A 13,131-nucleotide genomic window follows, 5' to 3' on the forward strand; every position below is an offset into this window, starting at 1 on the left:
GTTGGCTTGATAAATGAGTCTCGCATGCAATGTTACTAAATGATGGAACATCCACATTGTGTATTTGTTTAGTAAATATATGTTGCTAGCTTTCAGTTTATGCAATAATGTTGTATATTAATGGTTCTGGTAGATCTAAACATAGTACTGTAAATATGTACATTATTGGTGATATATAACTAAAAGATTATAATAATAGTTACACCACTCATTGCATGCTGCACATGTACATTGGAATATATAACATCCAGCTTCCAATATCGTTTAAAAGTGTATAAACCTCAGTTTTGGTAATATTTTCTGGAAATCAATAAACTTGTGTGCATTTACTTTTGGTGATTGCAATTGCCTCCATTAACGGGTACATTCATGGAATAAAGAGGTAAGTTACTTCTTTATGTGTATGATTTCCAGGAGGAGACGGGGTTCGTTGGGGTTGTGATGCATGACACCGCGGCTGTAGTGTGGGACAGGTTGAGATTTGAATGGGGGGGGGACTTGTGCACTCATAAAAGGCATTGGGAAATAGAGATGGTAGGTTTCTCAAATATGTGCCCATGAGTTTAACATCTGATTCAATATTCGCTGCAGTTCTTTATGAATACAAGCGTAGGGTCTTTTTGAAGTATTATGTATTTTGGCCACAATTTCATACTGAGCACGGTCCATTCTTGTCATTTTCTCCCCTTTAGGTGAAGGTTTTAGGATTATATATTATTGTCACTCAGCAACTCCAAATAATAATAATGTGTGTTGGAATAAAAGATAATTATTTTTCAAGGACTGTATTTGAGTCAACATTATTATGAAATATTTATTATAGTTGTAGATTTTGGCTGCATCCAACATAAATATTTCATCTTCCTCCAGAGACCCCATTATTGTTTCTTAATTGTCTCCATTAGAAGGAATCGTTACCATTCTAGGATGCCAGTTGACGTCTCTAAGGTATCTTTTTTGAAATATTATTGGTATAAGTTTATTGTTTTTGAGGAATCATTGTTACCTCTACAGCACATAGTCCTCTCTGACCAGCGCTTGTAGAATGGTATGGAAGGATACTCCAAAGTATACGTTTTGCAGATTTCCAGCCTGACGCAGGCAGAAGCTTCTGTTGTGAGATAACCAGCATTGAGGCATGGGGAACACGAGAACCTGACAGGTATTTGCAAATTGCTTTATCAAAGCGAGGTAACAGAACATAACCTATGGTGTAAAGGTAAGTTTTATCCAAGATATAACATTAATAAACTGCTTATTTAAAAAAATCTCCACATGGCTGTCTAAAAAGGTACCAGCTGCCCCAGATGTGTCCTTTGGCCAGATCAGTGATATATGATTGCATATATCTAGGCAAAGTGAGTAAGAACAATATCTGGACTCACCTCACCCCTAGATATTACTTTACAAGCAAATGTAATCTTATAAATTGGTGGGACTGAATACAATTTAAGAACCAGCATATGACCCTCAAGAGTGCTCATCTTGGGCCAAAACTCTAATCCCAAAGCCGTAACCTTCACACGCACTCCTTTCAGATACAATTACCAGTACCCTGCTGCTATCCGAACACAAAGAACAAGGGACAGGGGCTTGGCTTGTTATATGTTTATTAAGTATTGGAAACTTAGGGGAATGAGTGGCACAAAGGGGGAGCACAATATGTGTATCTCTGGAGTCTCATTTACATTGGTATCTGTTGTTTTGATCTCAATCATTCCTTCAATTCACAGGTATTTCTATCACATGACCATTCTTGGTAGTTCACACATTCCCTCACTATTTCATTCAATATTTGTATTTATATAAACATCTATGCAAATGTTTACAGGTGTCTACCAACATGCCCTTGTGCTATACCCTATAGAAAGTTGAGCAAACCCCCCCCCGGGAAGTGAGGACATTTTGAATATCCACCCACAGACAATATTTCCTTCCTGATATATTGCATGTCATGACATATGCCGTAACTAACCACGGAAACTACCAGTATGGGTATGGGTGAAAGGGTTTGACCGCCTATACCTATAGGGTTCTATAGGCCACTTATAGAATATTTCTGTGTATCGCTCCACATTTCCACCTTATTTTCCAATGAAGTTCCAGAGCAGATATTATTAGAAATGTTATTATTGATGTGGTGTCAGTAGGACAGGGCTCTATAACCCTTTTCCTAGAGCACCATTTATATCAAAACACTAAATGGATCTTAATCATGTTTGATACTTTCTATAGCGACTGATGTATGTCCAAAAGACCTCTATGCTCCATCTCTTTACACAATCTGCTTGAATTGAAAATTCCTCAAAACTTTAAACAGAAATATTAATATTATGTATTAGTGTTAAGTTTGCTAAAATGTTTCCTGCGTCTGATATTTAAAGGCAAAAAATAAAACAGACCAGATATCACACGTGTTAAACCCCTGCCATGTTTTCGAGACAATGCGACTAAACTGCGCTTTGATGTTTTGGCTGTCCTTGTATGTAAGGAACCATTGCGATGAGCAGAGAAATGGCAAACATATCCCCTTGATGGCATTGAAGATGGTAAGTGTATGTAAATATAGATTTCCCAACTGTTGGACTTGAAGTATGTATTTGTTCCTTTAGTTGGTATCTGAGGGATATTTACTCTTTATTCCATAAAGCCTCAAGATGCCCATCTGATCTTCATGGGACAACTTTTAATATCATGTGTTTACTAACCATACAGATCCTTGGTGTTCTCAGGGATCTGGAACCATTTCCTATACTGATGTGCATACAGTAATTACACAGAAACATAGAATTATCCACTGAGAGAAAAAAAAGTTAAATGGATCAGGATCCAAAAGCACGGGGCTTGAGTTGACGTGCAAACCTTTAGTTACAAATACAGTACTTTTTAAATATAACACACAAACGCTAAAACAATTCTGATTTTACAAAGACAAAATAGAACACGAAACACAGAAATGTCTTTTCTTTCGCCCATCACACAGCTGTATGTTGAATTACAGACATTCTTCTTGACAGTTTTAGCACCTCACCTCTTTAGAACTAGCAAAACTGCTTCTAGTACAGTACTTCTGCTTACATTGTGTGTCTTCATCCAACATTCTGTCCCACAATGGCTTCTGTCGCAAAACCATTTAAGCACAGAGAACACTTATTGCAGGCTACACTTTTCCTTACATCTCTGGCTAATAGTTACATGACAGCGAGTGTCCTGTACAATCTCGCCATACTTCTGTGTTACCTGCACAATAGCTGTGACAGGGTATTCATATATTTCAGCTATACTGGTGAAAAGAAAAAAATCTTTTTGGGGTTATTTATTGTAGATGTGAAAAAAAATTATTTTAAAAAATTTTGGGTTAAAATGAATCAGTTTTTCGCACTGTAATATTACCTTTAAAATTGTAGGCAGGGAAAAACATGTTAACTGTATCTGCTCTCCGTCTGCCTCTTGGATTTTTTATTGGGATTAAGTGTTCCAGTTCACATGTGGCTTACCAGTATGTTTTCATTACTATTGGAACCTCTCGGGTCAATTAGGATATTTTAACTATTAAAGTGTTCTATTTCATTTGCGACTGCAGGCTTAGGGCAGCTGGCGTAGGACAACACAATGAAAGCATTTTTTTTAACCAGAGACAAGAATACAACTTAAGTAAAGTGGAAAGTGGTTCTAAGTAACAACTCGTGAACAGAAACTAATTCTGAACCAATCAAACTAGTGGTGGAGAACGCAGAGCACATGCACTCATTTCAGCTTTATTCCCTGGGAATGTTGGGAGGGGGAATGTTCACCGCTGATGGCTCGACCCCCCAGATCTCAGTTGCATATTCGCTAATTGTCCTGTCGCTAGAGAACTTTCCCGAGCACGCAATGTTCTTGATGACTTTCTTTGTCCATTCCCTGGGGTTCTAGAACAAAAATAATTAAAATTTTAGGAAGTCTCACAATTAAAAAAAAAGAAATTGCAATGATGGTTCCATCTCCAGTAGGGGGGTTTGTTGGAAGTCACCTGAATGTATGTAGCTGTCCCCAATTTCCCTCTGAATATACGGTATACATTTGATCAAAAAGTGTAGCATGTTTGTCAAAAGGCCAAAGAGTGACCTAAACCGTGTGAGGTTATTAATGACGATCTGAGTGTCACTGGACTAGAATTTTAATTACACTGATATTGTGCTTAACACGCACCACAATAACTCATAGACATGACTATAAAAATAAAAATGTATTCGCTATTACACTTACCATGTACAACTGATCCACTTTCTCCTGACATTTTATATAAGCCTCAAAATCAGCAAATACTTTAAACCTGTTAAAAGGATAAGCAAAATGTTAGCAAATGGCACAAAGAAGTCAGGTGCAGTTACATTGTCTCCTGCCAACCGCATTGTAGTTTGATGCATATGAATCCAATATACGATTCTAAATTAGAACAATAACAGACCTTGTCGAATCGCTCATCACATGATGTAAAGCAGGTTAAGTGAGTTTTTGCAGCTGCTTTGGCAATACTACAGCCTGATCGTCTCACTGTATACACACCATGTAACACAGTACAACGAAAAGGAGAATGAACCGTATTTCTTTCATTCATCGTTTACAGTTCATTCTCCTTTACGTTGTATGAATGAATGAAATATAGTTAATTCTCCTTTACGTTGTATGAATGAATGAAATACAGTTAATTCTCCTTTACGTTGTACTGTGTATGCACACCATATAACACAGTACAACATAAAAGAGAATGAACTGTATTTCACTCCTGAATCAACCCTGCTCATCCTATATATATCCCAGCGGACAATTTCTCTGCTTTTACCTGTCATGGTTCATCAGCATATTGACAACATCTTTGAAAAGATCAGGTTCCCTTGGAGAGAATCGGCCATCCCTTATCTGATCCATCGCCTGCCGTAGCTCAGGGATTCGATCGTAGTACTCCTTCGCATTGTACCTTATGGTAGATTAGAAAAATAGGATTATTGCAATTAAATCGTACAGTTCTGAATTAAAAATATGTCTGGTTTAATGAATTGATGCCAAATCTAATACAAACCCTTTCTTGTCCAGTGCTTCGACGTCTTCAACTCTCATGCCAAATATGAACAGGTTTTCCTCTCCGGCTTCCTCAGCCATTTCCACATTAGCCCCATCCATGGTCCCTATGGTGAGTGCTCCATTCAGCATAAACTTCATGTTGCCAGTGCCAGAAGCCTCTGTGCCCGCGGTGGATATTTGCTGAGACAAATCAGCTGCTGGAATAACTAGGAACACAACAGAGGGATATCCATTAGACATGGAACAACTGAATCCACAGAAAAGCATGAGAGCAAAGTCAAGTAGGCCAGGAAATGCTGTCCAGATAAAATGTATTCAAAACAGACACACAGGAGAAGCAGAGTCCCTGAACAGGGATTCCCGTGTCACCCACTCAATACATATAGGCATAAACAGTCTCTTTCACACGTGGGAGTACATTTCTAGATTGATATATCTAACATTCAACGCATGTATATGTTAAAACAGTCATTTAATTATTCTTTGTATAATTATATCAGAATTCAATGTTTAATAATATTCATAAATATGTCTGTATTTAAATATTTCTATTCTTTTCAGCTTGATAAAGCAAACTACAAGATCTTAAAGGCACATTTGAGCCCCTAGATTTTTAAAAAAAATATTTGAATGCCTATTGAGTCAATTTTGGGGGTGAGAGGTCTTTTTAGAAAGGCTCTTGGTTTCTTTGTTTTGATGTGGAGAAAACATATTTCCTATACAATAGATTCTCTCTTTTCCAAGCTTTTCCATATAGTACCTTTTTCAGCTAGTGATACCCGGTAATTCTCCAAGTAGATGACTTTCAATCGGTCACCAACAACAGGATCATTGTTTATGATGTTTCCAACAGAGGTGATCAGCTTGATTATCATTTTAGCCATGTGGTAACCAGGGGCTGCCTGTAAGGGCAACAGAGATGAGGTTAATTGAATACGGACACAACTTTTGGAAGACCAGGGGCAGTCTCTCTCCTTATAAATTCTCAATCACTGTAACATTTATATTGGAATTAGCCTTCCGTGGCAGTTCTGGAGATTATTATAAGCGTACAACTCTTTGTATGTGAGAAGCAATGGTAACCAAAATGTTTGGCACCAAGGCATGAAGGTTGGATGCCAGTTTAGTTGATCATTTTACCTTTCCTCCAATCATAACCGTTCTTGGCACAAAGAGTTTGGATGGGTCCTTCTTGATTCCTGCAAGGTGAATATGTAGTTAAGACACATACAAGATATTTTACAATTATTTTGCTTTATCTTTAAGATTTTGTGTCTTGGTGTTAACCAAGTACTTACTTCTAGTCCAAGTCTAGGTCTAAACTCCTTATTCTTTCCCATGAACCCTATTCTGAAATCAACTGTATTTTAATATGTACAATGTGGTTATTTTAACAAATCTCCATTAAAAGCATTTACAGTCCCAGCAGGATTTCTGTGTTATTCTGGATACTCATTATCTGTCCATTCTTGACAACACTTACCGTTGTAGAGAGTAATGATATGTAAACAGTTTAGCAGCTGCCTTTTGTATTCCTGGATTCAGCTGCCAGAAGAACCAACTTAAGAACGGATTGTCCACCACTGCGAATACCTCGCTCTCTATTGTTGCAGAGTTGATTTTTTTTTCCTTCTTCAAAAACAGACTAATTATAAGAGAAGAACATGAGGTTACAATTCAGAGACTGGAAGCTGGGAAGATGTCCCAGTAAGAGTTGATGCATGTAACTGGGATGTTAAGGCTCCCTCGGAATCCATTACTAGCAGCCAAATGATGGCTTTGCGACCAATATTATTGTCCCCTAAAACGCAGCTAACCTTTCATGCATGCGTGAAGTTCAAGTACACGGTAATTTATTATTATTGAACCGTTGCTTAAGTTTTAAGTATTCAAACAGCAGATCATACATAACCCTTTAAGACTAACATGCATCAGACTGTACAGGGGGAAAGAAAAGTGGTTTGTGGGTACTTCAACCCAACGCTTTATGGGTGTCCTCAATATTATATTATGTCTTTATTAAGCTCTTATTTGTAGGATTTGCACATTGTTAGAAAATCTGGAAACTGGGCAATGTCTTTCGGGGGAGGGGATCTGAGAATGTGTTGTTTTCTTGGTTACCATGTGATATAAGGTGTCTCAGTCATTTACTTTGTGCTGTTGGGTGAACGTGGTAATATTTTTGCTGAGGTTTGCTATATGATGGATCACTGCTTGTCATCAGATCATAACAACAGTGTCTTCTGGTATATACCTGAAGTCATCACGAGCATGCACACACGCACACACGCACACACATACACACACGCACTCAGAACAGCATGTACGGCTCCATGCGTGCCTCACATCTTTTTCATTCTTAATAGAGACATTCTTCTTCTTTATTATATGAATGGTTCATTTTACAGTAAATTTAATTTTATTAATATTATGTTTGTGTGCCTGACCCCATTTGTTACTACATAAAAAAGTGAGTATTATCTTCTAAATATGGACCTGCATGCCTACAGAGTGTATATTTCATGTGTTACACAGAATGAACTGTCTCAGGCTCAAAAATAATAATGAAAACCCTTATTAGAACATAAAACACCTCGTTCGAAAGCAAATATGAGGGTCACTCACATTATTTAAATGATGGTCTGCAGATTTAATAAGCAATAAGAATATGTGGGATCAGCAATCTTCACTTCCAGGATTATGCCACCTTATTGTTATCCCTTCTGTTCATTCTCTTAAATTAAGAACAGACGTGGAAATAATGATAATGCAGGTTTTGACACCAACTTCACTCCGTTTTAGTGCCGTGGCGTGTATCTATATCCGATGCGGTCAAAACAGTTACATTTGTTAGAAATCGAAATGCACGAGCAGAAGGTAATTTTATAAATATATTATATTATATAATATATTATGTTTTACACCAGACACATTGGTGGAATCTAAGATGAGCTGATATATTTTCAGCCTACAAAGTTGCTGTCATTTTGTTCCTTTTGATTTTGAACCACAAAAGAATCAAAAAATACTGTATGTATGTATGAATGTATGTATGTATGTATGCACACATACATGAATATAATTTACATATGATGATCGCAAAGGCTTGTTAGTCACTTGAACATTAAATGTCCCTAAGTTAAAAGTTGTTTTGGAATAAAAACTTTCGGGACATGCTTAGGGAAATACCAAATAACAGACCCTGAACTCTTTCTCAAACAACCCATTATTGGAACGATTAAAACAGTCACATGGAAAATATCTTCTTTGAGAATCAAACACAGTGGCGGATGCAAAAAATCTAGTATAATTTCAACCTTTTTCTATAAATATCCTGTAGCTGGAGGCTGCAATTACCAGTTGTGATACTGATTCTCTATGACTTTTTATCTAATGAAGCCCTTTCATGTATTGATGTCTGAGGTAGATGGTCCCTCTGTGTGATTATGACTGAGCCATTCTGTTTAACACAAGAAAGTGTGTTTGTCTAGTTGATTGGGCCAGGGAAACCGGGCTAAAACACACGACAAGTATGCAGCTACTAGTTATAGTCGGTCATTCTCCTTTGGCGATGTCTCGTTTTATATGAAATGTATTCTCCTAAATACTTGATATTTGTTTGGCTCTTGGCTCCACTCCTTTCAGGTTTACGGCATGGAACCAGTTCAGCCGGTTAGAGTGCCAGTGGCACAGGTGGGTGCTAGCAGGGCTCCATCCTGGATACCTGTGCATGCGCTGCAAGCACATTAGAACTGGCAGTGCTGCCAACGCATTTCTGAGCCAAATTCCCTTTTTTAATCTACTGTAGAAAACAAAGTTGCATGGCTGTTGGAGTAGTAGGGAAAGCCATGTGGTTCTAACCACCATTTAAAACACTCTGCATATTGTTGCTTTCTGCATTAATGTAACTTTCCCATTTAATACACACCATTACACTCCTGGGAATGCTGCGGTTGGTCTTTTTGTGGCTTTTTCATTTACTCGTTCATTTGGTGGTATAGTTTTCATGTTAGAGCATGTACAGCGAGATTTGGCAGATGCTTAAGATGGTTTCATGTGAGTGCAGGTAAGGACATACACATGAATGCTTTTCAGGTTCTAATTTATTCACATACTTTATGGATTTAGTCGATGTCATCCAAGATCATGATCATTGTATTTCGGTCATTAATATCGCAGTAAACTGGTAAATGTGACATTTGACATATGGCTCAAGTTCACTTTTTTGGATCCATTACTAACCCTTTATATCAGTTTGGCACCCTGTTAATAATGTATATTTACTTCTGGTCTTAAGATCACAATATTATTACTGATTATTAATTTATATCGCATCAGTACACCATGGATGATCCTGCTTAGACCATTCCTTTGTGTTAGTAGGGTGATCACTTTTTGCATGATTGTTGTGTGATATGCTACTTGTTTTTCCTGTTTGCCCGTTGTACAGTGCCGTGGAATATGATGGCGCTATATGAATCAAGAAATGATAACCCCAAATTCATAAAAATGATGTAACTTCCAGTATAGATGATATGTCCAAGGGAACGTCTATTCCAACAGAATTGGTCACATTCCAGGTTATTTTGATTATATCTATATAATATATATCGGAGAAATAGGTTTTTGTACTTGATTATCAATAAACATGCCGTCTTCCCTGAGGGATTAGGGCAAATAAAGGATTGCTGCCTGTCTGTGCCTTGGGTGTTTGGAGGTGTTACGCCATCTACAGTTTAAAATTATAAAAAATAACTTGAATATTTATCAAGTTTTGGATTCTGAAATGATTGTGGCTGGGATCACTCTGGCCCTAGGTACACTTAGCTGGAAAACGGGTGCCATTTTTTATTTACCCGCTGAGATACAAGGTTATTGAAGGACGTCCAGGAGATATCCAAAGCAAAGCTATTCTCAGTTTATACGCTCCTAGTAACGTTTAATCACATCCACAACATCTAAAGTGTTCGTTCCAGGATTATCGCTTGGCTTTTTTGGGTGTGGAGAGGTTAGGGTCGAGTATTAAAACCTTCCAGACATTAGGGTGTTGCAGCTTTTATTGTTTGACTACCCATTGAGTGACTGGTTCATGCTGAACTCCGGTTCCTTTGTAGAAAAAAACCCCTAATTCACACTTGAATTCGAGTAAACTAAATCTACAAAGAAGCTATTTCAGCATAGCCGGGAGATTTATTTTATCATTGTTTAATGTATATTGCACTAACTTACCAGATATTACATTAGATGAATGCTGTTGAATCTATAGATTATGCTTCCATGTTAGACCGTGTTTTCTAATAAGCATGTCATGAGCTGTGGGCTTAAAAATGGCTGATTTTATGGGGGGGTGTTGTACAAATCTTAGGGTTGTAATTACATTCCAGGCCTTGCTGCTGAATCAATAGAAACTTTGCAAATGTAGTTTTGGAAAACCCATATTTTAGGTGTTTTATGATTATAAGGCTTATGGAACACTTCCTGTTAGATCGGTGGCATAGATGTGCGATTTAGAAATGTACAGCGCAAGATCAAATGTTCTTCTACCAATATGTAATTTAAATAAATAACATAACCCTGTGAAAGTATCTGTCGCCGTTGTTTGTGTTGTTCTTGCAAGTACTAGATTGGTAACAAAATGTAAACCTGTCTCCAGAATGTTCAGAAAGGTGGTCCTCAAAAACATGTATATTAAGGAATAACGGGTGCAAGGAGGTTGAATGGAGGCATGCAAGGCTTTGGGGAAACCTCATCGGAATTACACTAAATGTTACAGAAATGGCACAGGAGCTGTGTAGAGGCATCGGCCACCAAGGGTCTAAGAGATGGAAACCACCAAAGCACTATGTTAGATGACTCTTATAGTGGACCTCCTCCCCCACTACAAGAGCCAAGGGACTTGGCCATTTTGACTTGAAACTGATTTTGAACAACCACTTCCCCAGGACTTCAGGTCCACGTTTCTAGCAGTAGCAGCACAATAGAGAGGGAGCTGAGATTCTAGTACCTGGACACTGCTATGTGTAACACTGGAGCATATGGGAACAGGAACCGGAACAGGACTGAAGCAATGAGCCTGAGAATGTTGGTGGCTTAAAAGGTACAGGTAGTAACTGGGTATACAGGTGTGCTCATGTTCTACCTTTTCAGCTTAGAAAATGGTAACTGCTTTAGTTGAAAGTGATTTTGAGCCATGATGCAGTATCTGATAAATTAATATATATATATAAATATATATATATATAAATATATATATATACATGTTATGCATATTTTTAGTGAATCACCTTTATATGCTAGATCTGGTGATTTGAACAACCTCTCTATCACAAAATACTCTTGAAAACATTTTGATATAGTAACTAGTAACAATAATTCAAAAACAAACTGGCACAGGGAGATAAGCTCACCCAGAACATAAGCTTGCTGGGCGCATGGTGCAGACCCTTGGATTTGTGTCATGTCATATAGTGTACACAAGGTGGCGCTCTATCACTCTTATGAATGGTAGTGGGACAGAGACGGTTTTATTGCTACAGAGAATGAAAGCGTAAAATAGATGTCCCAACAACAATAAAATTTAAGGGAAGGCTCCAGCGCTCCAACCATGCAGCTCCAGGTCTGCTTACCGATTCATTCATGAAGATTAAGTACAAGTTTTTTTGGGGGTTTTTTTTTGGAAAAAATAGAAATCTGAAAAAATAAACTATTCACTTATTCACTTTACTGAACGGATATGGTGGTAATGCATAACCCCATCACTATATACTAAAGCAACTCACACAGAAGACAATTATACATTTAACTATTTATTAATGACTAATTCTAAGGCATCTAAATATCCAATACAATCCACAAGATTTCACTAGAATTGATGTTATTATTCCCTCTAACCAGGGGAGCCAAGCTTTGGTTGCCGCAGTCCAAAGAAGAGAAGCCTCTCAGATTCTTCAGGTCTAGTAGCGGCCTTGGTTGTTGTTGGTGGGGTAACGGTCTTACGCAAGATGTCATCAGCGAGGCAGAGGATGGATCTCTGAAGTCCAGGTGGTGCGAGGTTATTATACAAAAGGCAATTTATGGCTCCTTCTGATGGTGGTGGGGAGATAAATGGTTCCTGCAACGGCTCTGCTTCCTTTCCTACGCTCACAATAACTTCCTCTGCATTTTTCACATCATTCCTGTTGACAGCCAGCTCTTTTTGGATAGTAATGAGAGTATTCCAGGTGGTATTCTGCTCTTCTCGTAACTTTTCATACTCGATTACAACGCTCTGAGCCCTTTCATTAGAGATGTTTAATTCTGATTTTAGATGTTCAATCATCTCCTCAGAGGCCTTGTGTTCCTCCTTCAAATCGTTGTAATCTTTGGTTATAGCTAGGCTGTATGAAGCTAGATCTAAAAATGCTTCCGGTCCTGTCCCCATTTGCGTCACCACCATCTGTACCTCCACTGTCTGCGATTCCAGCAGCGTCTCTATGTTCTTTCCAGATTGAATCTCCTTTCTATATCTCTCAAGCTCCTCCATGTTTGCTTCCAATTCTCTCTGTTGTTCTTCAATGCGCTGCTGTTGTTCCTGCAGTTGGGAAGTCAGTTGGTCGACTTCCCTCTTTAAAGATTCTGGGTCAAGAGCAGGACCATCCTGCTCTCCCACATCAAAATACAACTTTTCCAGAAAACATTTGCTGCTTTTCAGCTCCTTTCTGCACCGTGGGCACGATACTTTGGGGCTAGTGCAAAACCATTGCATGATGCACTTCTGATGGAAAGTGTGCCCGCAACAAATCGCTGCCACGTCACAACTATTATCCAAATAGTCCATGCAAATACTGCATGTTGCCCAAAGGGGCATGGCTGCAGCTTTCTGTAATCTCTCTCTAGTCACGTTATTCACCTCTATTCACCTCTACACTGCGAAGAAAAATGTGCACACGGAACTCTTGGATCCCTGCTATGACTCTTCTCATGTTTCTGATGTCATAGAGCAGCCATGACTGAGAAAGTTTAACCTCTAAACTGCTAATCAGTGAGTGTTTATGTGATTGAGATGGCATTTAAGGATTCTGTTTAAAA

General features: G+C 38.2%; 1 protein-coding gene across 1 annotated transcript; it reads right to left on the bottom strand.

Annotated features, from left to right (window-relative positions):
- Positions 1–3,481: 3,481 nt before the first annotated feature.
- LOC128483600 (glycogen phosphorylase, brain form-like) lies at positions 3,482–6,419 on the bottom strand. The gene is made up of 6 exons (XM_053459837.1): positions 6,205–6,419; positions 5,825–5,966; positions 5,063–5,270; positions 4,826–4,960; positions 4,249–4,315; positions 3,482–3,911 (listed from the first exon to the last, which is right to left on the bottom strand). Exons 1-6 carry the CDS (start codon positions 6,217–6,219, stop codon positions 3,759–3,761), a joined length of 720 nt encoding a protein of 239 aa, XP_053315812.1. The 5' UTR covers positions 6,220–6,419; the 3' UTR covers positions 3,482–3,758.
- Positions 6,420–13,131: the final 6,712 nt, after the last annotated feature.

This window comes from Spea bombifrons, chromosome 3, assembly GCF_027358695.1.
Source record: "Spea bombifrons isolate aSpeBom1 chromosome 3, aSpeBom1.2.pri, whole genome shotgun sequence".
Lineage (NCBI taxonomy): Eukaryota > Metazoa > Chordata > Amphibia > Anura > Pelobatidae > Spea > Spea bombifrons.

What these genes read in the sequence shown, in the direction of transcription:
- LOC128483600 (XM_053459837.1), bottom strand. An exon ending in ATGCTGATGAACCATGACAG is followed by an intron (nt 4,316 to 4,825) that starts GTAAAAGCAGAG and finishes TCCTTTTAACAG; the next exon opens with GTTTAAAGTATTTGCTGATT. An exon ending in AAGTGGATCAGTTGTACATG is followed by an intron (nt 3,912 to 4,248) that starts GTAAGTGTAATA and finishes TTTTTGTTCTAG; the next exon opens with AACCCCAGGGAATGGACAAA.